The sequence below is a fragment of the Solea senegalensis genome, linkage group LG16 (assembly GCF_019176455.1).
Source record: "Solea senegalensis isolate Sse05_10M linkage group LG16, IFAPA_SoseM_1, whole genome shotgun sequence".
Taxonomy (NCBI): domain Eukaryota; kingdom Metazoa; phylum Chordata; class Actinopteri; order Pleuronectiformes; family Soleidae; genus Solea; species Solea senegalensis.
In genome coordinates this window covers 14,911,295-14,938,639 of record NC_058036.1, presented here as the reverse complement: position 1 = coordinate 14,938,639, position 27,345 = coordinate 14,911,295, and the positions used below count along the sequence as shown (strand labels likewise).

Sequence of the window (27,345 nt, the reverse complement as noted above, 5' to 3'; positions counted from 1 at the left end):
ACTCAGCTGGCTCTCCTTATAGCTACCAATCACTCTCCTCCTAGCCCCCTCCCTTGTCTCATTTCTCTCTTTCAATTTCACTCTCTCTGTTCCTTTGACTCTTAAAAACTACGGATCTAATTAGTTAATGATTACTTACTGTACCGGCTCTTGGATTATGACAAATCTCTGGCTAAACTCTTTGCCACTCCTCCGCCAGTCATTCATGTCATTTATAGTCGCTGGCTCATTCTGATTGATACAGCTGTGAGTGTGATGTGTAGACTGTGCTCAGTCTTAACAAGGCCCACTGGTTACAGTTGTATATTTCTACTGTTCTAAGTCACCTTGCAAAACAGGCTTCATTGGCTTGAAGTCTTGAGTGAGGGAAAATGTTATGCTGCAATTTTACAATAGACATCAAAGGACATTCAGATGAAATATAGAGCATACAATGTGTGTGTGTGTATATATATATGTATATATATATATACATATATACACACACACACACACATTATAAGATAGTGTTTAGTTTCTTCCACCTTGTGTCTTGCATACTCGTTTATCCCCCACAATGTCGCTCTCACGCTAGCTCTTCACTACTCCCTGCACGTCTCACCTCTGTCTGTGTCTGTCCCTCTCCTCCTCTAACATCTCCTGCCTCTGTTGTTTCTGCCTCTCTGTTTCTGTCAGCGTGGCTCCTCCCTCTCTTTTCTCTGAGCGCAGTGTGGAATGTGGTGTTAAGTATCGTCCTTCCATGCAACTGTGATACTTCCTCCTCTGTCGGCCTCACTGCATGCTCACCTTACCTGCTCCGGCTCCATTCAGTCTCGCCTCGACAATCAGTCCAGAGGCACCAAACACCCCCCCCTCCTCTTCATCACCCCATCCCACCCCCCCAAACTCCATGCCACACCATATTCCTCACATCATCCACTTCCTCTGGGTAAGCACGCAAGCTTAACCCTCACCCTTCGTTCACAGGGAAGCATGAATCTCACGGTGACATGAGAAAAGACGAGGGTGAGGCTCATCCTCTCCACATACAGAAAAGTGTACAATCATATCAAAGATTGCAGAAGACAGCGTTCACTCATCATCATCTAGAATGAAATATATACCAGTGCACTCCTGCTCTGACACACGTGTATCACATATCCTCCACCTCTGGTACAGCTGCCACGTATCAGCGTCTTTAACGTGTGCTTCCAGACACATTGTCCACATCCAGGGGGGAGCCTTGCCATCTGCTTTCAGCCACCGAGTATTGGTTTGCGACCGCTCTCCTCCGACGACGCGTGGTGTAGCGCTTGGATCATTGAGCTTGTCGTCGCACCGACCTTGCACAGATCAACATGTACACGCTCGCTCACACATTCACACCCCATTAAGCCACCTCTCGTCTACCTCAGTAAAAAACCTCAAAGACTGTAATGGCTGTCTCTCATTTCATTTAATCTGCCTAGAGGAAGGCCGTGAGGTGGCCCAGTAGCCCTGATTAATAATAGGCTTTGGAAACACAGTCTCTCCGCCACACACTCGGGCTGCCTGGCTCCAAAACATACTCAGTCTCCCTTTTGCTGCCACCACTGCTCTCCAACTTTATCATTAACTGTAATGAAAACCCCACCATTTAGAATGTGTTTTACAAATTATCCAAAAAGTATGTGAAATTACTGGGCTTATAGGATTTTTCCTCGTTTTGTTCCAGATGCAGGCCTCTCCTGATTCTCTTTCTCTCCCCTTTTTTCTCGTACTGATGTTGTGGCGGAATGATAGAATGTGACACATTTAAACAACTCAGGGTGAAGAATAAGGTGATGGATTTACATCTGTGTTCGTCCAGCCTTTAAAATGTACAGTTTCCATTTCTGCATGTGCAAGTATAGCTCGACCACTTGAAACTGCAGCTTTCATTCTCGAGCACTGTCTGGATTTGGAAAGAAAGTATAAATAATGTAGTTTTTTTTCTGCTATCCCGTCTTCAATTTCATCCAGCACTAATGTGTGCCCTGTGTGTGTTTTTCAGGTGGTCCTGGAGTGTGTGCTACAAAAAGGCATCGTATACAACAAGGTCAATCCCATCTTTCATCACTGGAGAATCAACGATAAAAAGTTTGGACTGACCTTCCAGAGCCCCGCCGACGCCCGTGCTTTTGACCGGGGCATTCGCCGAGCCATTGAGGACATCAACCAAGGTTTGTGTTGTTGTTGTTGTGAATTTGTTCAGTATAAAGCCGGGCAAAAGCAGATAACAAAGTCATCAGGAACTCGGCGGAACTCCTCTTAATCAAATATCAGGCAACCAGCATCTGCTGCTGTTTCCATATCAAAAAAAAATCAGAGGAGCCCACAGATTTTTGTTTCACTACCCTCACCCATTTTCACCCTCATCTGTCAACAAGACACCGGCTTTGTTTGGTGAGAAGAGGTTGCACTTTACTATGCATGCTGGCAGCCGTCCAGCGCGTGTAAAATAATACGGGTGTAAGTGTACGAATGTTGTATGCATTCTACTGCTGGTTGTCTACAGCCTGTTTTCTCTCCCTGTCTGTTTCTCGCTTGTAATGGCTGACCTAGCATCTGTTCTTGGTGAGATGTATAGTGTTGATTAGAGTTGATGACTCCCCACCCCACCACCACCACCACTGTTACCTGCTCAGTAGCCCAAGCATGACCCCTCCTGCTTTATCTTATCAGTGCCAGCTGCTCTGATAAAACCTCCATTTCCTGTAGAGACTGGCAGGGCAGGGCTTTGCACAGGTAGTGGCTGATCTAGGACAGAAAGGGGTGGCTTTTAAGAAAGCAAGGGCAGAAGTTGAGAACATAGAATGGATGGCAACTTGAGATGAGGGTAAAGCTTTAGACGGAAGAAACTTGACCAGGTTGGGCTTTTGTGTAGCTTAGACTCAGAAGTAAACTTGAGGACAGGCTTGTCTGCTCTCAAACTGGTTGGTCCAGCTATGTATTATGTGGCATCTTTATACTAAATGTTTAAGCCAAACTAGAGGTTACACTTAGCCGAAGTTGAGTCTCTGATTTAAGTTTGGTCCTGATAAGCATTTTTTTCAGTACAGTGCCAGAGAAGGTTGCAAAGTCATCCAATTAGCAGGAGAATTGCCAGTTCAGCAATCTGCGCGGGGAGCTATAATCTCTGTTACTCTCCAGACCTAGAAACCCTGGGGAGCATAAAGAAGGTGCAGCAGAACATATCATAAAGGCTTATCACTGCTGGGTGTTAGTTGCTCCTTGGCTGCAACATATTATCTGAGGTTTGAACTTCCTGGGCGCAGGTCCACACTTAGTCTAGGTAAAAGGTGGCTATTTGTGAAGCGAGCTGGATAGTTGCTGGGCTGGTTGTGTCACATTAACATGGAGAGCTACTTGAAACATAATGGATTACTATTCATTTAATACTTGATTTATATATCAGATGACGGAAACGGTGACCATAAAAATGCTCTGTTTCCAAATGTAGATCATGGATTTATTTAGATTTGTTAGACAATATAAGATATCTGAAGATGTAAACGACTGACAAACTAATCAGTAATACAAATGAAATGTTGTTGCAGCCCTCATTCACATAGCTGATCAGTGTGAAAAGAAAACACCCTTCACCTACACCCACAGGCTGTTTTTCTCTTTTTCTGGAAGTAAGGCTTCAGCTCTTTCCTGTGAATGCCAGTTGCAGCAGATGATGATGATGATGCTGATGATGATGATGAGTTTTGTCTCCTTAGTGCCTGCACTGATCTATCCCTCCCTGTCCTTTAAACCTGCTGTCCTCTCCTCTCCTCCCTCTGTTGTCCTCTCTCCTGGCATCCTCTGTATTCTGTGTTGTGTAATGCCACTCTCTTCAGCACAGGCAGGTTCTTCTGTATTCCTGTTGCATCGCGCTGCTGCTGCTGGACTGCTGCGTGAATGTGCGTGGGGAGGGGAGAGGCGGCGAGAGAGAGAGAGGGAGAGCGAATATGCTTTGCCTATGTGTATGTGTGCGCACGTGTGTGTATCACTCTTGCAGTCCTCTGTTGCCATGGCAACGTCGGGCACATGGCTCAGGCAGCTTCGCGGGCCCCAGCACTGCCAGAGTCGTGCTGCAAGAAGCTCCTTTCTCTCTGTAGTGGAGCAATGCAGACACAAAACACACTCACACAGACACATGCATACGCTCACACTCATCCATGTGAATCCGAGATAGACAACCATACTGATGGACAGACTGTCAAAACACAAGTCCAGCGAAGTCTTCCATCTTCTCTGTGGCAGAGACGGCATTGCCATGTGTTGCTGTAATGCTCCTCCCTGACTGCAGACAAGCTCACTGATGTCTCATTGCTTTAAACCGACCCTCAGTGATGTTACTTATTAAGAACCTCTTTGTGCCCAAGGTACAAACACTTTCCCATTTTCCTTTCATCTAAGTGGAAATGGCTTGGACCCTTTTTTGTTCAACATGGCCAGAGCCTTAGCCCCAACTGTTATGTTTCCTTACCAGCGCAGGGTTTTTTCTAGATGAAAGGACTTTGAAGGCAACATTGATGGCAAAGGATGACGAGACACAATATTTTAATGTCAATGGATGGCCTTCCTTAATAAAAATGTACATTAATGAATGACTGCAGATCATGTGCAGTACAACAGGGCTAAAAACAATATGAACAAGGCAGTCAGAGATGGCAGGCTTCACCCCGTTCACGCAACAAGCCTCTGTCGGCCAAAAGGTTCAAAATTCTTGGGCAACCTACATAAACATGTGCCTGGTGTGTGTGTGTCTATCACAAATTCTAACACGTCGGCTTCTGTTGTTGCTCATATTGCAAGCAAATGCGGAAGCACAGACAGAGCCGCCAAAAACAATATTTCACTCCCACTCTGTGGGGTGAAGTAACAATGCATTGATGTTGAGGTTTTCAATGTATTGAGTCCTTGGACCCACAGGTGCTAATTTGTACAAATCAGCTCTCAGCATAGCATCTAATGCTCAACTGGTATTTTGGTCCGGCAAGAAAAGTAAGACGGCATGTTGCTCGGCTTAGAAAAAACGACATGTACGACATTTAAAAGAGGGTTCAACAAAACGGCATTTTTTTGATTCAAACAAATAATAATACCAGTAACATTAGTGTCTCTCCTCGGGTTACACCAGTTTAATTCCCTGTGACAATGAAAAGCTGTAACACGGTCAGTCTGATACCTGAAACATAAGTCCCTGTCTACTGTGTCAGCAGATCAGATGTTTTGGATGCAAAAAAAAAAAAAGTCATGTTGCATTTCTGGTATGCATATTTTATTAACTGTGTGTCCCACTGACACAAGGCCACTTTCATTTCCCCAATATACTTCGTAAGAGGAAGGCAGGCTTTGACTTTTGTGGCCTGATGAGCAGTGTTGTAAATGTTTTGGCTAAAACATGCGTTGCATAGGAGACATCTTAATTAACAGTGGAATAGTTGTGATAATTATGGTATACATGCATTAAATGTAGCTTAGAGGCTCACAAATGGCAACGTCTTATTGGTTGTGTCGTGTTTTTGCACGAGAAAGTGACCATAATTTAGATTCTGGTGACCCAAAAAAATGTTTTATTCATCAAATACATGTAGTTAATCAGTGGTTTTGTATCATACAAAAAATCTCCATGTTAGTAATATCATTGGTGAACTGTGAGGGCGATACATATGTTGTGTGGTGTTCGTATTGTACTTTTCCAAGCTTTTAGTCGCGTATTCAATTCTAACAATACGTATATTGTTTTAAGGTCATGCATTAAACTCTTTTTGCCTGTGGCTTCCTCTCTCTTCCAGGATGTCGACCGTTTGGTGAAGGCGATACTCCAGAGGACGGACTACCGGTGAGTGAGATCAAAGTAGAGAGGTTTTAGAATGGCAAATATATGTGTTGTGTCCAAGTACATGTTTACATTGTATGTACAGTAACGTTATATTAATACATCAGCTCTCCCTCACTATGAAATAGGAGACAAGTCCTTGCTAGAACCTGGTCTGTCCTTAGCCAGGCCTTTGTTTTTTTTGTTTTTTTTTAAAGGTTGTTTTTAGAGCTTTGCAGACGTTAAACTCGAGCTAGCCAGACCCAGAGGTGAAGTTGGGTGTTGGCCAGCGGATGTGCTCGAGCAAGCTTAGCTGTCTTTCTATTAATCTAACTTGGTGGTTGTCACTCTTGTAACAATGGATTGTGATGTAATAGCTTTTTGCCCAAGGAGCTGGTTGTTCAAATGCAGCTTGTGAAAATGCTCATGAATTTAAATGTTCTTTCCTCAGGAGTTGAGTCTTCTTTTGTCGACTGCTTTAGAACGGTTAAGCCTGATATATGCTCGGTGGCGTGACACTTTGTAATGTGTGGTGAGCCTGCAGGTATATAGTCCAAGTCTACACTCCCATGTTCATTTGTTTTAGATATCAGGCCAGTCACAGGAACGTCCTCTGTTCTACTTCTGATTGCTAAGTAGGTGAAAAGACATGTTCACGGGAGGGAGGGCCGTTCTTGTCAATACACACATAAAGTGAGCGACAAGGAACTCGGGAATGTTTGTGTTGTAATTCAGTAAATCGGAATGTGCAACTTTCTATTCTAATTAATAACTTTTACAACATCAGAGACACATTTGTTCAACTCTGGTCATTATTCACACAAAACGTCAAGAACTCCCTCTGTTGTATATCTTGTTTCACTAAACACTCATGAAAAATGCCTCACCAGTTTGACGAGCTGCTCTCATGATCTCATTTTTGACATCACAGTGCACCTCTTGTGGCTTAGTTTTGAGCTATGAGTTCACTGCATTTGCCAGAGACTTGTCATTATCCCCCTATGACTTGTCTGGTGTCTGACGTGGTGCGATGTGGAGTACAAATGTGGCGAAGGAGGGAAGAGCAGGTGTCTACAGCCTGTATTCCTGCCTCGAGACGCCCTCTTCCTCTGGCAAAGTTCCTCTTTAAGGAATCAGCCTCAACATACAGGAAATCCAATTGCACCACTGTTGCTAGGCAGCGGGGGTGGGGTGAAGGTGTGTGTGTTTAGGGGTGGGGGGGGTTGGGGTGTTCATAAGGTTCACCGAGTGAGCCACCAGGGGTGTCACCATGGTGATGGTGATTTGGCATCCGAATGCTGCGGTCTGAGACTTGGGCTACAGAGAACGAGAAGTTAACCAGTGGCAAGTGCTGCAGCCAGAGAACTAGCGAATGCCACCACACAAGTTGTGACGTTTGCTGTGCGGCTTCATGTTCCAAAATAAATTCAATGTGTGTGTGTGTGTGGTAGACACACACACACACAGGTTCACACAGCTTCCTTTTGAGGACTCTGCTTCCATTAGTTTGGACAGCCTAACCAAAGCTTTATCCCTAACCTTAACTTAACCACGTTTCAAATTGTAGCTCTAAACGTAACCAGTTTCTCAGAAAGGAGGTTCTGCTTTATTAGGACCAGGTTTTCCTCTCCATGAGGATTACTGGCCCTGACAAGGTCAGTGTATAATGCCAGAAAAGGCCCTAAAGAGGTAACAAATACACACTAACTTGTATACATTATGTATGATAGCCTTGCATTGGCAGTGTCCAGCACCAGTTTTTGGATGCTCTTGACAAACGAACCACATTCCTCTCCTCATTCAGAAACAGACCCCACAACACACTGTATGCATATGCCATTTTTACCCATTAAAAAAAAGAAAAGATGGTTGCACAACATCCTACTCAGCTGTGATGACCCACTGCCAGTAATTATGCCGTACCACCACAGTCCTTCCGCTAGTACAAAGACGAATGCCTTTTTTGTTTGTTTTTTTTCTCCATTTTAATGCCACAGGAAAACATCCGTTTCTAATTTAGCTCTGGCAGGAAGTTTTGTCTTATCAGTTTAGGACAGACGTTTTGTTGGCCACTCGACTTTTACAGCGTCATTCCTAGAACAGAAGACCGACACTGGTTTGGTGTAGTGCGGTTGTGACTCAGAAGGGTCAGGGTCAGTCCATGTGCCAAAGTGTCCCGAGGGCAACACTCTGAACCTCGATGTATTGTAGTGCATTTTGACTCATGATTTAGAAAAACACCATACAAAGAAAGACCTTTTACCAAATACTGGTCTTCATGAAGCATCTTCTACCAGCTAAAGAGGAAGGAATAGGTTTGTGTTATGGGAATTCCTCCCAATAGCTTTGTTGTGAGTAGTTTCACACTGAATAAAGCTACAACCTGGAACCAGTTTTGCATTCAGTCTCCTGCAAAACCACCAACTGTAGTAATTACAGTTACGTTTTGAACTGAATAAACAAACATGCATTCATGGGTGACTGTTAGCTTTGCTAGTAGGTGGATTTTGTGGCTAACCATGTCACATTGTGGTGCTGCCACGACCTGCTTCTATAATTTATCCTCTGTATTAACTTGCGTCAAAGCCTACAAGTGCTTCACAGGATAAAAACACAACAAAGAAGAACTAGAAGTGGGCAAGATATAAATCGCCTAAGATAATATCATGATTGTTGTTTTAAAGATATGCAAATAGTATTTAAATGACCTTGCGGAAAAAAACCCTCACTGCTAAACAGGTTAGCCGCGCCTGTGATTACGCTTATAAGGAGAAAGCATGGAGACACAGGCCCCTGCGATTCACCTTGTTTCTACACTGTAGCTCAGTTATAAGTTAAAGGGGGTAAATTATTTTGAATGCCCAAGTTTAAAGAGAATGAGTTGTTTTCCTGAAACACATTAAAACAGAAAACAGAAGTGAGGAATATGAGGAAGTGAGGAAATGCTCAGACCTCCATATCACTCAGCGAGATGCAGAATGATTCCATTACTCTCAAGGATGCTTAATGTAGGAAACGGCCTGTAAATTGGCTAAACTAATTTGTGTTTATGTCACCAAGACCCAGAGATAAGCACCTCCTTTTAATTTGACTTGTTTGAGTGTGAGAAATGCACATTTCCACAGATGCAAACTTAGTTTTTTTCCAGTATGTGGGCTGACCTCAGCCTTCCCTGGCCCGCGCCCCTGTCCCTTTTGAGACTGGAAGTGCATGGATCCCCTGGTATTGGTGTGGAGCCAGGTTGCCCCTGGCTCCACAACACCTCCACCCCGCCTCCCCCCCCTCCATCCCTTCCATCCCCTCGTCTCCTCTCCTCCCTCACCCAGCCACATCTCCAGGGTCAGATCAGCTCCAGATTGGCCCCCACGCATGCCTTTGAATGCTGGGGCTTAGGCAAGCGCTTTAAAAGGAAGCCCAAGTCTGTTTCCCATTTCACCCCCCACCCCCTCCCCACCTCTCCACCCCTAGCTCCTTTCTCTCTTTCTCTCACATACACACACAGCTGTCATCTGGCTTTTTAAGTTCTGTGCTGCATTTCTCCAGCTGGAGCTGGTTTATGACATTCCCTCTGCAGACTCTTTGGCCTCTCACTCTCTCTCTTTCTCTCTCTCCCTCTCACACACACGCACACACACAACACAGTCATTTTTTCCTGTTCTGTTCTTTCTCTTCTCTCCCTCCACTGTCTCCTGTTCCTCACATTCCCCTGCAGATGCTGTCGATGTGTGTTACACCACTTGGTATGTTTGGAGGCAAAGAGGGAGCAAAGACACACACACACACACACACACACCATGTGTTAGCAGTCTAGAGAGGAGGGGGCAAGTGGAGGAGAGAGAGAGAGGGAAAAAAAGAAAAGAGAGAAGGAGGGAGAGGGGGAAAAAAAAGAAGTCAAAGGAAGCATCTCTTAGCAACCACAGGACAGTAATTACTGTAGCAGCAGCTGGGAGCAAACCAGATTTCCGCTGTGCGTTAAAGCACTGGCGTGGGCTACTTTACACACGGCACTGACTAGCCAGAGCCAGCAGCCTCCTCCACATGCAGAGCAGAGAGAGGGTGGGAGAAGGAGAGGAGAGGACGACTAACCCTGCCTCCATGAGGTTGGGGTGAGTGTGGGAAAACGAGGGACAGCTAGCCAGTGTTTATGAAGCATCTGAATCCTGTGATCACACATGTGAAGATGTCCGTCCGTGATTGTGTTTTTCTGTTTTTTTTTTGGACTTAACCTTGAAGATTAGTGTTTTGTAATATATTTGGCCAAACACATTTTCAGATGGTCCTAAATCTTCCTACTTTCACGTCGTTCTCGTCAGTGGTGTAATGTTTGGCGCATGAGCAGGCGGATGGAGGTCGAGGAGATTGATATGCCGGAATAACGCCGGACAATAAATATCATCGCAAGGCTTTTGATGTCATAACTGACTATCCTCTCCCATCTCTCATCACCTCTACACACATGAATCATGCAGTAGCTGTTTTTATTTGGTTGCCAGGAGCACTGCAGTATTGGATTATTGGAACTATTGTATTGTTTCACATCTTTTGGATACATAGACGTTTTTCGCTATAGCGTTCACAAGATTTTTTTTTAGAGACATATCATTCTCATCAACTATGATCTTCCCTCCTGTAATTATGAGATAGTTTGGTGTGACATGGGAGGAATTTGAGCTCACATGTGCGTCTACATTTCTCACATTTTTTTTATTTCCCAGCACATACTTTCCAGCACTATTTTTTGGGGGCCTGTGTTTGTAGGTTTTTCGTCAGTTAAAATGTTTGAAGGAACACATGCAAGGCTGATGGGAACTCTGAGTTCTTAACAGAAGGGCCTTGAGTCATCGCCACACAGCAGTCGTTGTCCAAGTGTGGATGTGGGATGCCCCCTGGTGGTGGAGAGTGGAACACACGCTGCCTACACACCTTTAGTCCAAACTGAACAGTTTGACCAATAGTGCTGGCAATAGTAGCAGACTTTTATGGCAATGCTGACCTTGCCTGTCACAGAAGTTAAGGTCTTCCACAAAGTTTTAATTTTATAAAGTCATAAGATATACATAACAAAAAGCCACAGTTTAACAGAGAAAATATTCCTTTTAAATGTATATAAAAGGCCTTTTGTTGCTTTCCTGTGGTCAGGACGTATGACGACAACACATATTTGCTGTACACATGTGCTCCCACAAACTGATTTCTTTCTTCCTCTTCTGTGTTGCTCCAGGTGTGTGACGAACCTCCCTCCATCTGTACACCGATGAAAGAACCGTTCTCCCCCCTGAACAACGTCGTCTCCACCGAGCCATTCCGGGGCTGCTACGTCCGCGCACAGCCCTTCGATGAGTTCCCCTCCAGCAACCGCCGCTATCTGCCTCCACAGGTCTGCCCATCCTCCAAATAACTAGTCGCATTTCCATAATTTGAACCATGTTATCTGTGGCTGTGTGTTGGACACTGAAAAACTGGGATATGTTGAGCAAGGCAATAAACCTTAGAATAGATCAAATACATTCATGTTATATTTACAATCAGCAGTTTTCTTTGTGTAATGAGAGGAGCGCCAGAAACAAATGGCTGAACGGCTACTGATGAATAGCATTCGGAGGCTTTGACTCAAAACCACTGTCAGAAAATAATATGTCAATATTCATGCGTTTCAAATAATCTATAGTGTGTCACAACGCTTTTTTTGGTATCCAGCTGATTAATTTCTCTTCTTTTGAAGGTCTCCTTTAAGTCAACCCGTCATGTCAGCTTTCACATGGACGAGGAGGAGATTGTTCGCATCAACCCTCGCAAGGACGTGCTCATCCGCGGCTATGAGGACTACCGCCATCCTGTCATGTGGAAACAGGAGGCGGACCGCGAGGATCTGGACTTCCCCACCACCTTCCACAAACTGGACAGTAAGAAGTGCGAGTACCTCTTCCCGGACGGCCCCGGTGGGGACTCCCACTCCGGCCCCGGTATGGGAATAGGAACAGGTATGGGGCTGGGTTTGGGCAAGGACACAGCCATCAAGACTCAGCCCTCACCCCTGCTCAAGTCCAAGAAGGGGCGGCGGCGACGAGAGGACGGCGAGCGCTCGCGCTGCATTTACTGTCGGGAGATGTTCAACCACGAAGACAACTGGCGGGGGCAGTGCCAGGACGCCCCCGACCCAATCAAGCAGTGTATCTACAAAGTCAGCTGCATGCTGTGCGCAGAGAGCATGCTGTACCACTGCATGTCTGACTCCGAGGGCGACTTTTCAGACCCTTGCTCATGTGACACGTCTGACGAGCAGTTCTGTCTACGCTGGCTGGCCCTGGTGGCGCTCTCCTTCATCGCGCCCTGCATGTGCTGCTACCTGCCCCTGCGCGCCTGCCACCATTGTGGCGAGGCCTGCCGCTGCTGCGGGGGCAAGCACAAAGCCGCGGGGTGACCCGTCACCAGGCTCTGGGACACCCTCAAAGCTATAGCTAACACAGGAAGTGGATAAAAGCGGAAAATTAAAAGCCGACATCCTTTTTTCATTCCCCTCTCAGACGGGGTGATGTGTTGTTGATCCCCAGCTCTGAGGGCTTTTGGAGATTTCAGTTTGTGTTTGTCGTACGACAAGCAGCGGTGGAGGACAAACCATATGCTTTGTGGGGGGCTCTGAGCATCAAGCTACGTTCAGGAGCTTCACCTGAGGAGAAGGGGGGAATCGTCAAGATTAATAGACTTGGAGATGTTACTTAACACACCTGTACACATACACACATTCATTGACAGAGCCAGGCCACAAACGTCAGAACTCTACTTCAAGTAAAGTGTAACTTTATGAAGGAAAAATGTCTTTTGTACAGAGAGCAGCAACATATTGACAAAAAAAGAAAAGAAAAAGAAAACAAAAGCTATTCTGCATTCACAAAAATACTTGCTGTCTGAGTATGCTAAAAGGGATACGTTCTTGCTTTTTGTGTGAATTTACAGTTGGGTAACAGTGGCCTTTCCTTCACAGCTTAAGCATTTTCTGACAGTATAATTACTAGATGGAGAAAAGTGCAACAGAAATGGTATTTTCCCCCTCAAAGTTACCCTCTCAATTTGTTGGGGGGGGTTAGGGGGGTACTTTAGCCACCATATTTAGTGTAATTTTAACATTAGAGGGATGCTGCTGTGGTGGGTGTATGGCAAATATGATTTCCTTGTTTTCTTTTCCATGACATGTTGTAAAAAAAAAAAAAAAAGCTTGTTTCTAGACGTTCAGCTGGCACAGCTTTTGACATTCATAACAAGGTGTTACGACGGTTACCTTGCCTTCCAGAGGTGATTTCAAACATCTGATTGCATTCCAAAATGAAGGGGTCGATTCCACCATTACAACGGAGAATGGTTAAGACTAAGACATGCTTAGTTCCCCGAAATGTTTTTTTCCACAAGAAAAAAACCCAAAACAATATTAGATCATCTTGAACCATTCAAATTACAATGGACAATTTCATTCACTCCAGTAAAATCTTGCTTTTAGTCCATTTATTTACTATTGTAGTGAAATTGTTGTTTTGTTTCCACATTTTTTTTTTCCTGCTCATTTTATAATTATTATTTTTTGAAACAAAGGCTGAAATGTTGCTCAACCAGCAAGTTTTGTTTTGGTGAGTACAGGGGGTTATGGTGCTCCTTGGTTAAATGACGAGGCACTTAAATTAGGCTGTTCTTTAATTAAAGGAATAAGTCTGTGTATAAATCTATAACATCCAATTTGGCATCTCCTCAAAAGCACTGCTCTCCAAGCTTTGGTTGCAGCACCCTCTTCAAATTTCCACGTTTGTCCCCATGAATAGTGATTCTCTTAAGCGTTTTCTTTTTACGTAGTGTACATGTAGTATTGTACGTCAGTCCGCTCCCTCCCCCGTGTCGTCACTTAACGGGCCCCGAGTGGATAAATGGATGCGTGGTTTAAGGAATACTCTGTATCTTAGCCATATGTGTAAAAGAAAAAAAGAAAAACCATCACGTTGTGTATGTATACTGTGTGTGACGGTGCGTGTGTGTGCGTGCGTGTAGGTCTTCATATGCTCTGGTGATCTGATGTTACGTAACAACGTCACCACTGTGCGATCGAGGCTTTGGCTCTTAAAAGTACTGACTGGCTAACGTCCTGGTGTCTTTGTCTAATGGCTCCACAGTGATGATCAAAGGAATTACTAGTCATTTTGGGAAATTCACTTGCCCGCTAAAGCTCACTGGTTAACATATTACGTCTAACTCACACAAAACAATGCATTGTAAGCATAGTAATTGCTACTGTACTCCGTTAAACTACAGCGTGTGGTTTTGACACGTGTCTTACGTAAACAAACGCAATGATAACATATTAATTATTGAGCTTCGGGGGTGGAGGTGTCTTTCGTCGGCTCTGAAGATAGTCAGGCTGGCTGTTAACTGTCTTAATATGAAGCTAAGCTATGACGTTGGCATTTATTTTCAAACATAACTCAAGGAAAGACGAGAAACGAGCCACATTCTGCTCCTTTGGCATCAGATAGGCTTCAAACCAAAATCATGTAGTACATAATGATTGTTTACCAAGCTTCTCTGAACTTAGTTTATAGATCCCCCCCCCAGAAGTAACAGTTCAGTCCAATATCTGGCTGCAATAACAAACTAAATTCCACACAGCGGAGCATTAGCACGTTTCAGACTGAGTGTCAACAGTGACACGCCTCGCTACTGAACAGCAGATGTGGCACAACATCCCCCGCGCTGTTGCTAACTGATATGCACCTCTTCCCACCTCCTATTCCTCCTAGTTAAGAAAAAAAAAAGAAGAATCTATTGTGGCAGGAGAGACCTTTATTTTCTTAATTCCACCCTGACCAACGCTCCCTTTACTTTCTATGCAAACTTTCTAATGTGGGAAACACATTGACCTCTCTGCAGGCTGAGTCAGTGACAGGACAGGACAGGACACACTGTAGAGGTAGACGATCGACTCCTGGTACCAAACTCCAAACACCTGTAAATACTTAACACTATATTTAAGTACTGATAATAATCCCAGCTTTTCCTTTTTGTTGTTTTTTTTTTGGAAATTTTAAAGATAGAACTATATTTATCGCCGCTGTCAGCATATACTGTAGCTTCAATTGACAGCGCTATGTACATAGGTCACCTTTTAGTATTATTTCACATTGAAAAGTAGAGGGCGGTCGCGATGGAAATGACTATTGAGCTTCTAATAGAGTTTCTCTCTAGTTTTGTACGGTAGACAGAAGGATAGTGCTAACACGGTACGGTTGTGTCAGTCCACTTGTTTCAAAAGTTTGATATATATAAATATATATATGTATATTTACAAACGTACATATAAAGCTGCTAGATACAATCACTAATTTTATTGTGTTGACAGAGAAAAATCAGCTATGAATGACTGTTAAACCCTAAATCTCTTAACGACGTGCGGTAACGTCCAGACGTCCAAGACCACGCTCGCTGGTGTCCCGACGTCTGGACGGCGCCGCGTCACCGTTGGCGGCAAATTTCCGTCGTGTTCGATGCACGAGTGTGACTATATACGTGTTCTTGTGTGTCCACGAGTGTGCGCGCGCGTGCGTGTGTGTTTGTACTGTGTGTGTGTGTGCGTGCATGTGGGGTTGGTGTGTAACCAAAGGTTTGGTTGGTCGCCATATTCTCCCATTGAAAATTGGATTTCCCTGCATTATTTGCAAGCTGAACCAAGGTTTGATGAACCTAATTAAAACTTGCTGGCTGAGACGCAAAATGTAGGATGTGCATTTATACAAAGTGTAGAGAATGCTGAAATAACACTTTCTCATTCTGCATTAACCAGCACAGTCATGTACTGTATTATATATGCAACATGTGTCTGTCCGCTTTAATATATATATTTTTTTGACCTGCATTATATAAGACTTCAGTTTTAACCACTTTGCTGCTAGTCTTTTATCCTCTTTCAGTCTTGGAAATTGTGCATATCTTTGGGAATGCATACAAGTGTACATTCTTGACATCGTGTAGATTTAAAAAAACAAAACAAAAAAAAAGAAGAAAAAAAAAGCTATATAAATCTGTTTCTCTTCAGTGTATTGTTTTAAAAAGGTTCCTTTACACAGCAGTCGAGTGGTTATGTTTCAATTCTCTGATGCTTTGGTGCACTGATGATACTCTATGTACGCTTTTTTTTCATCTTACAGTGCTTGGTGTAACATTTATGTGATTAGTTCTAAATAGTGGAAAACATTTGTGTTTTGAAACTTGCAGTATAAATGGTACTACTCTTAACTATTCTGTAAACACTGCCTGTTTTCTTTCTTTTTCCTTTTTTTTTTCACTCTCTTTGTGCATATTTCTTTCCCGTGCATCCCCCCCCCCTTAGTGCCATCAGCTTTCACATCCTGACAACCTCAAAAAAGTGCCTCACGTCCATCCTAGTTTCCATCTTACTATTTAACATCTCTCGTTCTGGTTCTCTTGGTTTCTACACGTCTAGGTATTTCCTCTGGTTCGAGAATACCAAGTATATGATGTAAAATTTATAGTCCCAATAACATGTCATAGTTGTATTTTCTTCATACAGATGTAGCTCATTACTTTTCATAAATATATAATGTAAATATGCATACATATGTTTGTAACTGTTTTTATGTTACATCATACACTTGTAATTTGACATATCAAATAACATTATCATAATAAAATGGTGAGTTTTAATCTTTTGCTGTGCAGGTGTTGTTGTGTTTCTTTCTTTGGGTTTTTCAATTTAATTCCCACTCAAACAAACGCTGGCGTCACCAGGACAAAATCTACATAAAATAAGGAGGAATTTTGCATGTCAGATTTTATTTTACAGTACAGTAACAATATAGTAATGGTATGGTAATAGTAGGGAGATAATATTATGGTAATTCTATCTCATTTATATAGTAATAACCAATTATTAGTTTGGAATATGTGTTAAAGACTTAAAGGTGGATGCATTTCAACAGTCATTTTTGATAATGTGATTTTCCTGTAAAGGTATTACACTGATGATAATACTGTAATATTAACTTTTTATTTCCATATTAAGGCGGAAACTATGTAGTAAATATAGCAGTATTACAATAATATTACCTTTCTTATATGGTCATCCTGGGGATGTGTGGTTTAAAGGTCACATTCAGGCTTTAAAAAATATGTTTTTTCATCTTACGTGTCGAAGTTATGATTAATTTAAAATCGCATTTTTACTAGTGATATAAAGTACCAATAATTGTGCAGAAGTCACAAAATTTAAGTTTGTTCTTTTGTTCATAAAAACGAGTCAAGTGAACTTTGAACTGTGACGTATTTCCAGATTTCACAAATTCAATACAATTTTAAATATTTTTAGCACTTTTTTCTCAAGTGTGTTTATATATTTGGTAAAAATGTTTTTTTGTGCCAATATGCTCTGTGTTCTAAAATGAAAAAAAAAAATCATCACCAGACAATGTTGTGATACCAATTTATTTGTATAGCAACAAAAAACTTGAGCAAACACCTAAACAAATCAGCATTCAATGGGTCGCATGACATGGAAAACAAAGAAAACAATGAAGTTGTCGCCTATTCAAATATTTTCAATGTAGTTATATCACTTTTTATGTTATATCTAATTTGTCTATTTTACGTTGCACTGGCGGAACCAATGTTGCGGAACCATAGTGTCAACAGTCGCGTGTTTTACTCCGGCCCGAGCATGTCACCGGAACATCATGGAGGCACGACTAATGAATGCAAGTAAAACCCTTTTTTGCAATAAAGATGATAAGTCGGTCTAACTCATGGATATATTATAAGAACTGGATAGAGCACCGCCCCTTTTGGCTCCGTTTTTCTCATCCAGCGCATATGCCAAAAAACGTTTGACTTTCGGGTGGCCCATAGAGCATGCGCAGTAGTGTTACTCCCATAATGCCTCTCGGCTATGTGAACGAGCCGTCCGCGTTCTCGACTTGCTTGGCGCGTCCCATGGCGCGTCCATGAACAGCGAAAGCGTACGCTAATGACGTGCGCTAGCGGATTTCATGCTTCGGGCTTTAAACCATGGATTTGTAAATAAATGGCAAAACCAACCGATAGTGAATACAGGAAGCTGAATAGTATAATGACGGAAATAAAACGTAAAATGTATCTTATTTACTATGGTCAAGGTATATAAGTATAATCCGTATTTCTGACAAAACCAAAATACGAACATACGGAAACAGCGCCCCCTTTTCCAAATGAGTTTTTTGGAAAATGAAAAAATTCCTTTTTTCATTTTTTTATTGGCGGACAGACCGGAAGCGGAAGTGGCATGTAACAACCTCAAAATAAAAGTAGCGTGCTATCTAATTATCGTGCATAATAATAAAAAGTTATCAATCATACACTATTATAGGCTACCGTTTTCTTTCAAATGCCATGTATGGTTCACATTTGTTTATAGTGAAACTATAACAGCTGGTTGTTTTGGGAGAACGTGATACATAATTATTATTATTTTAGCTGAGTGTGTGAATGCACATTGTGGAAAACTTTTACCCGAATTACATTCCCTGCCTAAGTAAAGTCCCCAACAGAGGTCCCCATCACGCACAGTGAAGACTGACACAGCTTCAAATCACAAACTATCTGGCCCAACCAAATGATGAAAATGAACAAAAGGAAAATGATATCACCTACTGGGAGAACTCAACAAAAACTATAAGTGACCACAGGCTAGCAATAGAAACAGGCTGACACAGACCTGGCAACCAAGCAAGGACAGAGTGCTCACTCTGCTCCCAGGGGGAGGTGGAGACAGAGGTGCACTTCTTACTACACTGCTACACCAGCTCTCTAACCAACTGAGCTAACTGTCCACGCTCTTCCTCATGTTTTCTTAGACCAATCTACTCTCTGTGTTGAATATTGTGCTTAAAAAGTTGCTTCATTTGAGATATGAACCCCTGACCTGAGGAACTCTAGTCTTTAACTAAACCACATGAGCTATTTGTCCTTACATAGAAGCGCTTAAACGTTGGATATCTTTCAATAACAGATGACCCAAAAATACCAAAAAAGGTCACACTGATGAAGTATTTAAGAATGTCTGTGCAGGATGCTGGGCTACACAGCTGGTGTAATGGTTATCACTCTTGCCTTTACAGCGAGAGGACCCGGGTTCGAGACCCAGTACAGTAGCAATTATTATGCTTACAATGCATTGTTTTGTGTGAGTGAAAGACGTAATATGTTAACTAGTGAGCTTTAGCGGGCAAGTGAATTTCCCAAAATGACTAGTAAGTCCTTTGATCATCACTGTGGAGCCATTAGACAAAGAATTCTCAAAATTCTGACCTGGATGAGAAAGTTAAGTACACCAAGTAAGTCAGGGAGTTGTCATCACCATGAATGGCTCACACCATCAGAAGGAGTCTTGGATCTCTGAGGTTGTGAGTTCAACTCTTGCAATCAACTGAACTTCCTCCAACTTTAGAACTTCAGACCAACATAAGAATTTAAAAATACCAGCAACGTGTTGTTCTGCAGGTTCTGCAGAATAGCTAGTGCTGGAAGAATAAGACTTGTATGTCAAAGGTTATGAGTTCAAGTCTTATGGTGAACTGTTTGATTGCGATGTTCAAAATAAACAGTCAAAAGCTCTAAGAGAACCTGATGAAGAGAAGTTGCAGGTAGCTCAGTGGATAAGAATGCTGCTGTGAAGTCCTGAGCTCATAGGTTCAGTTCTTGTGAGGACCAGGATATTTTAAATGTCAACATCTAAAGTGAAGATTGAAAGGAGACCGAAAGTCCTAATTACAGCAGGAATTGGTGGTGCAGTGGTTTTGTTCACAACCATAGGAATGTGTGAGTTACAAGGTGACTGGTTCAGTTCCCCAGCATTGCAGGTTCCATTCCAGGTTGCAAGAGGTGAGGTTGGAGCAGGGGCAGGTAGTGAGAGTAGAGGAGAGGAGGGGCAGGGCAGATAGTGTGAGGTAAGGAGGGCAGGGGGCAGGTGAGAGAGAGAGGAGGGGGAGGGAGAGGAGGGAGGGCAGGTAGTGAGAGGAGAGGAGGGGCAGGTCAGGTAGTGAGAGGAGGGCTGGGAAGGGGTCAAAGGTCAAATACTTTATATTACACTGGGCAGCAAAAGGTAACACACTGGGGGTGGGGGGGCCCCACCACCCCCAAGGATTTCAGTTGACTTCGGACACCGACACCCTGCGCAGCTCAACCTGACACATGCTGGCCACCGGGGGGTACGACTCACTCGCGCCCTGCCGGCCACCGGGGGGTACGACTCACTCGTTGGTTGTGTCAGTCAGCAAGAGGTTAGGTTTGGTTCTGTTCCAGTGAATGACTGTAGTGTTGGGAATCGGAACTGAACCTGCCACCTCACTGTTGAGACACAACCTTATGGTTTGGAACAAAGCCACCACGCCACTAAGGCCGCCTTCGTCTAGGATTGCTGTTTGCTTTTAATCTTGAGTTTGGATGATGAGCTTTAAAAGCACCTGCTCCTCACAAGAACTGAACCTATGACTTGGGTTACTTCAGCGCAGCATTCTTGTCCACTGAGCTACCTGCTCTTCGCAGTTCTTCAGGTTTTCTTATAGCTTTTGACTGTTTACTTTGAACACTGAACTCAAACACTTGAGTTCTTCATAAGACTTGAACTAACAACCTCAGACATACAAGATCTTTCTGTTCTCAGTCTTGTTCTTCCAGCAGGAGCTATTCTTACTGAGCTGCAGAACAATATATTGCTGGTATTTTTAACTTCTTATTTTGGTCTAAAGTTTGAAAGTAGTGAAGAAGTTCAGTTGACACTAAGCATTGAACTCTCAACCTCAGAGAGACAAGTCATCTTCTGATGGACGGAGCTATTGGTGCTGATGAGCTTAAGGTGAATTTCTTGGTGTTTCTTAAGTTTCTCAGCCATTATTATTTAAATTATGGCAGTTGTTAGAACCTGCAAGATGTCTCAGTCTCAGACACATGATCAGGTGACATATGACTTTTTTTAGGTGATTTTGGATGACATATTATAGTATGACTTTTTTTGACAGTTTATATTTGGACATTTTTGACACAAACATAATCATGTGCTGCTATGTAAATAATTCTCCAAATTGTATATCTATTTTAAACAAATTCAACTCAACTCACTAAGTGCTTATACTGTGATTGTCCATCTTTGGTGAAATGATATTAAGAAACAAAAGTTGGTGTTCAACCAATTCACTTTTATGTCCAACTGTGAAATGCACTCCATTCTCTACAGTAACAGTCTCATGACAGTAAACAACTGTGTCATTTTACACACGACCTTTGAAATGAACCATCTATGTTTATAAGAACTACAAGTGGATTCTTTCAGCAGCTTGATGAAGGGGAAACGTTCGTCCAGCAGGTGGCAGCATTTCAAGGAGAACATGAACATTGATTCATTTCAGGCGGAGCTGCACCTGCACAAAGCGACACTGACGTGAAGGCCATGTTATACTTTCCGTGACTTGGAACATTCCACTATTCCCCTCTGTGTTAATATATTTGGAATTTTCCACTTTCTGTTTATCAGTCGGAGCTTCTTCTTCCACACTGAGACAGACGCAGGACGAGGACAGCGGAGACAAACCTGTGGTCACTGCTGCCTAAATGATCCACACATTTCTTAGATGTTCTGTTGACGCTCTGGTCACACCTGCTGTTAACATTCGACCTCACTGCTCCACATACCTTTCATTTTCATCTCTCTTCAGCATTTCTCGTCAACAGAACATCTAAGAAATGTGCAGATCATTTTTAAGCCGCAGTTACCACACACCTGTCCCCGCTGCTCCTCGTCCTCCTCCAGTTCCTCCTGGTCCTGGCTCCTGGTCCTGGTCCAAACAAAGCTGTAGACCAGTTACAAAGACTTTAAACATCCTGTAAACATTTGTAAAATCTCATTATTTAACAGAGGATTCTGATGTATTTAAGCCTTTATACTCTTCATGGTAAAGTCATGGCTTGTTTTTTTTTCCTCTTATTGCCCTAAATTCTGATGATAATGACCTCATTCAACCATGCTTGAAAACACACAAACTGTGCCTTTAACTGCAGCTGTTTGCAGATGTTCAGTCAGAGAACATGATGAGCAAAAGCAGTGTCCACTTTAAAGTGTTCAAATGTGCTCACTGCAGTAAATGACTGAAGAAATGTGAGGAAAATACATGAAAACATTTTTATTGTCAACTATATATTGGTCCATATCAACACGGACACTTTTATTTTGAAATTCTACTAAACCACTGCTCCTCAACAGTTTTTTTTTATTATAACGTTTTTTGATGTCATAGGAAAGTTCATATTTGATCGTGTGTTTGCTGTGGAGCAGTGACGTCACGTTAGCATTAGGAGGTGTTATCTGAACACCTGTGGTCAGGTGTGAACAGAGCGTCAACAGAATCTAACAAATGTGTGGGTCATTTTTAAGCAGCAGTTACCACACGTTTGTCCACATGTTTGTTCCCGCTGCGCCTCGTCCTCCCGTTTCTCCGCCTCCGACAAAGGAAGTGGAGCAGCTCCATCTGTAATTAATCAACGTTCAGATCCTCGCTGGACAAATAAAAGAAAAGTGACAGCTGAAATTGTTGTTATTTCAAAACATTTTTGCTAAATAGAAGGAAAAAAACCCCACCACCTGTAGGAAATGCTGCCACCTGCTGGACTGACTGATATTATATTTTATACCAATCTTTTTATTAGTTTTTTCTTCTCCAGACAAAACAATATATACTCATATATACAAGGCAGTATTCACATGACATATGCACGGTAAACTGAAGCTTATCCAGAAAGAAAGGAAAAGAAAACCCGAACAATAACCCCCATACCCTCCCAATGCTCACCCTCCAACTTCTCAATTATTTTTTTTTATTAATTGCTCTTGGGGCCCCCTGGTGGCCACGAGACCCTAATCAGCCGCTTAGTTCGCTTATGCCTGGGGCCGGCTCTGGCCTCATCTCTTGTCATATTTGGCTGTGATCACTTTTTTGTATTCCTTACAGCTCTCCATTAAAACAACCTGCTCCTCTTGGCTGAAATAAGTCTACTCTTCATGTATTAACTGCGCCACCCTGTGGCTAAACATCAGCGCTGAAGTCATAACTTCACAAGTTCTCATTTTCAATGATTATTAACACTATTATTGTGATTTGAAGCCGTGTCAGTCTTCACTGTGCGTGATGGGGACCTCTGTTGGGGACTTTATAGATGCTCTTTATTTAGGCAGGGAATGTAATTCGGGTAAAAGTTTTCCACAATGTGCATTCACACGCTCAGCTAAAATAATAATAATTATGTATCACGTTCTCCCAAAACAAACAGCTGTTATAGTTTCACTATAAATAAATGTGAACCATACACGGCTGTAAAAGGAAACCGGTAGCCTATAATAGTGTATGTTAAGTTTTTATTATTATGCATGATAATAAGATAGCACGCTACTTTTATATTGAGGTTGTTACATGCCACTTCCGCTTCCGGTCTGTCCGCCGTCATATTAATAAATGAGAAACAAAAAACGAAAAAAGGAATTTGCAAAAACCAAATTTGGGCCGTTATTTGGTTTAGGTTTTTTCGTTTTTTGATGCTGAGAGCAAAATCAGTTTTTCCGTATTTGGTTCAATACAAAAAAGGAAAAGGGGGCGCTGTTTCCGTATTTTGGCTTTGTCAGAAATACGGATTATACTTTAGTACCCTGCCTTCTAAATCTGAATTCTTGGGTTAAAACAACAACATTGTGGTGGACTATCTTCACAAACCAGGATTATACAAATGGATTTGATGTAGGTCTTAATAACAAACAGTAGGGGCAGCAATACGCCATAGCTGCGTCTAGCCTGCCTAAATAAAGAAGAAGAAGAAAACCCTTCTCAATGAATGGATGGATGCGAAATGTGTGTGTGTGTTTTGACACATTTTCAAACCTTTCCGTGGTGATGTTTGATGTGGACGCGTAAAAAACACCGCGGACTCATCGATGGAGTGCGACATTTTGGACTCGTTAGAGCAGCTGGGGTAAGCCGCTTCGCCGTTAGCATGCTAACGTTAGCTGTTTGACGTTAGCCTCATGCTTTCTGTCGCGTGTTTGCAAATACAAGAGTTGCGACTGAAGGGACGAGTTGTGGACAGAGCTGCAGTGTGACCCCTGCCTGTCTGTCTGCCTGTCTGTCTGTCTGTTTATTCACATGACTCCTCAGTTATGACGGGCCTCTGCTGGAGGAGAAGGCGCTGCTCGGAGCCGCAGAGGAAGGCCTGTCCTCGCAGGAGTATCTGGACCTGTGTGTGTGGCTGGTGTCCAGATTGAAGCCGCTGTGTCACCTGGAGGAAAGTATCACATCCGGCCAAGGTGAGACACACTTCTCAATCAATGCCTTTTCTATGAAGAGGAGCAGAGCAGCTAACCTTCCTCATTACATACGAAATCATCCTCCTCAGTGCCCTGCACCCTCATCCACCCACGGTGCACAGATACAGGTGACAAGCGGTTTTAACTTTTAATCTGGGTAGACCGGATATTCACTACTAGGGCTGTACTTAACCATAATGTCTGTCAATTATTAGGGCTGATCAATTAATAGATACTTTATCCAAATCACAATCTCAGGAGGCGCGATTTTGTTAAAAACCTAAATATTTGTTAATAAATATCACACTTTTTCAAATAAGAATACTGATGTCAAAATCTGCAAGGAACATCAAAAGAGTCTGTTTTTGACCAGTTTGCACTGAATCACAGGGAATCCTCTGTAGAGCTGCAGTGAACGATTATTTTCAACATCGATGAATCTGTCGATTATTTTCACGATTAATCGAGCAATCGTTTGGATGGAAATAATAACCTGCTTAAATTCTTTTAAGAAAAAAAACACTCAAACCAATGAATCGATTATCAAAATAGTATAATTATTTCAGTATTCACTACCTACATCTGCAACATCATTCTTACTAATCAATACTGTACTTACAGATATCTGTAATTCAGCTTTTGTGCATTGTTTTTCCTTTGTTTAATAAATCTGTTACACTTTTAAAAAGATTTTTTTACGTGGTGTAACAACAACTATACTTTCTTTTCTGTCCCTAGTTTGTTCTGTCTTTTTGTCCCCACCTCTGTAAAGCAGCTGCAGTATCTTGAAAGGCATTACATTATTATTGTGGATGCTCTTGTCACTTGAAAATCCTTCCCTTGTTTCCAGTTGACATGGACGGGCTCCAGGTTGAGATGAGCGGTCTGCTGAAGGAGTTACACTGTCCTTACGACAAAGTAGTGTCAGGGATCCTCAAGGGAGACGTGAAGAACACTAAAGAACATCTCAAGCTTGTGTGTATGTTATCTTTCCTTTCTCGCTTTGTTTTTTTTTGTAATTCCCCGTGCTGCATATTTTCACTTCTGCAATACTTAAAGATTGTGTTTTTTTTTTAAAGTGTTTCTCAGCTCAGAGCTCCAGGCAGCTCAGGTTGTGAAGAGCAAACAACTCTCCGATCAACGTCACAAAGAGAATCCAGCGTTACGCGAGCTACGAACGATCTGTGAGACGCTGAACGTGCCAGACCCGGCGGGATCGGACGCAGCAGCACTCCTCTCCCAAATAAAAAACAAGGTGAGACCGTGTGATTCTGCGGCACTACAGGCTTTCAGTTCATCAACACCATCATAAACCGCCAGGGTTGAGCTTCCATTTCGTCTGCTAGGTTTGACCAGTGGAGAAAAACGTCTTCACTTTTCTTACTGCTGGAGGGTTAATGCATAACTTAACTAACTTTACACTAGTAAGAATGTGTCCCTGTCACGCCACAGTTCTTAGGTTCCTTATATGGAATCCATGGCTACTAACCAACAGATCAGCTTTGTTCTAAGAAACAAATAGTCATGGTCATATAAATTGGTTAATCTGCCTTTTGTGTTTGTCCTGAAGACTATGTACATTGTGTGTGTGTTGTCATAGGTTGATAACCTACTCAAAGATCTTCCAGGTGCCTCCATCGGAAGCCCAGTGCTGACAAAATCTCTCAGCACAGAGCAGTGGGTAAGTAGATTAACGTCTGAAACGAGCTCCTTTTAATATTCGCTCTTATATCTGCTGTATATCAGAGGTGTGTCAATGTTAGTGTCACGCTGCAGTGCTGGTTTATTGTAAGGCACTTTCTTTATCTCTGCAGGCAAGGTTGCAGGACATCAACAGTGTCCTGTCCTCGGAGTACGAGTGTCGGCGCAGGATGCTGATCAAGCGGCTGGATGTCACAGTCCAGTCATTCGGATGGTCGGACAGAGCCAAGGTGTGTTCATGTGACGGTCCCACTGTCAAATCTGTGACCTCACTAAACCTCATTAACGCAGCAAAATAGACAATGAGGTTTCAACGAGAAGACTGCGTCCAGGGCTTGGCACTTGAAAATAGTTTTCTTCCTTATTTCGATCCAAATGTTGTGCTAAAGCTGCGTTTGTGTGGTTTGTTAGGTAAAGGTGGACAGCATGGCGAGGGCGTACCAGCCCAAGAGACACTCCCTGAGGCCACAGTCCAAAGTGGACATGGCCATGCTTCTCGCTGCCAGAGAAGACCTCTGCAACGTGATGAAGACCAGCAGCGGCTCCAGCAGAGAGAAAACCACTTGTGCCGTCAACAAGGTTCAGCACAACTTCCCCCTCTTTCTGAACGTTTGTTTGAAGCCGTCGTCAGATTGAAGCAAGCGTTTTCGTTTCCCCTCTCATGTACAGGTGCGGATGGGGAGAGTGCCAGACCGAGGAGGACGTCCCTCGGAGATCGATGCCCCACCTCCTGAAATGCCACCATGGCAGAAGAGACAAGATGGTGGAGGAGGCTGGAGAGGAGGAGGAGGAAGGGGAGGAGGCGGCGGCAGGGGATATGGAGGCAGAGGTGGTGGAGGTGATTGGAGAGGAAATCGATGGAACCATGGAGGGAAGAGAGGACGGTACTAGTATTATTTCCTACCTTGTAGCGCGTGAAGTGATTCAATCACATGGACTCAGTTATCCGTGATTCTACGGAGGAAAACCGCATTTGGACAATTTTTCAATTCTCTCTTTTCTACTGTATTAGTGTTTGTTTACTTTTTTTTTTTTAAATACTGTTTTTGTTTGAAAATACCAGTCATAACATTTACAAGTACTTTTCTTTGTTCATAGGAAGTTAACAAACAATTTACAGATGCTTGTGTTTGGGGTGAACATTTGTAGAACAGTTGTCAGTTCTAGAAAGACCACATTTTTTGGCAACACTGCTGTCAGTGAGATAATCTGAAGTCAATGTAAAAGGATTAGAGAAAAATAGCAAAAAGTTAATCTTCTGACTTTGTCCTCTGAATCTCTGTTAAGGAAAACAGTTTTTATTTTTCCTGTCAAGTTAGAAAGTATTCATTCTTGCCTTCCTTTCTCACATATCATGTATGTAAAGATGATCATTTTTAAAGTCTGAATTTATTTAATTAAAACCCATAAATAAACCCGTAAACTCAGTTTTTGTTTTATTGTCAGCTACAGTAGACTGGATGTA

The 27,345-nt window shown here is 42.7% G+C and overlaps 2 protein-coding genes across 2 annotated transcripts in view; both read left to right on the top strand.

Moving 5' to 3' along the window:
* The window catches only part of spred1 (sprouty related EVH1 domain containing 1), a 32,260-nt gene extending 15,750 nt beyond the window's left edge, over positions 1-16,510 (top strand). Inside the window, exons 3-6 of the mRNA XM_044047542.1 lie at positions 2,012-2,180; positions 5,790-5,836; positions 11,034-11,189; positions 11,535-16,510. Coding sequence (XP_043903477.1) covers positions 2,012-2,180; positions 5,790-5,836; positions 11,034-11,189; positions 11,535-12,233 — 1,071 coding nt within the window. The 3' untranslated portion in view covers positions 12,234-16,510. The remainder of the gene's footprint in view (positions 1-2,011; positions 2,181-5,789; positions 5,837-11,033; positions 11,190-11,534) is intronic.
* A 7,012-nt stretch (positions 16,511-23,522) lies between these two features.
* fam98b (family with sequence similarity 98 member B) lies at positions 23,523-27,307 on the top strand. The gene is made up of 8 exons (XM_044047396.1): positions 23,523-23,848; positions 24,031-24,179; positions 25,030-25,158; positions 25,259-25,434; positions 25,780-25,860; positions 25,994-26,110; positions 26,292-26,459; positions 26,550-27,307. Exons 1-8 carry the CDS (start codon positions 23,811-23,813, stop codon positions 26,769-26,771), a joined length of 1,080 nt encoding a protein of 359 aa, XP_043903331.1. The 5' UTR covers positions 23,523-23,810; the 3' UTR covers positions 26,772-27,307.
* The last annotated feature ends 38 nt before the right edge of the window (positions 27,308-27,345 follow it).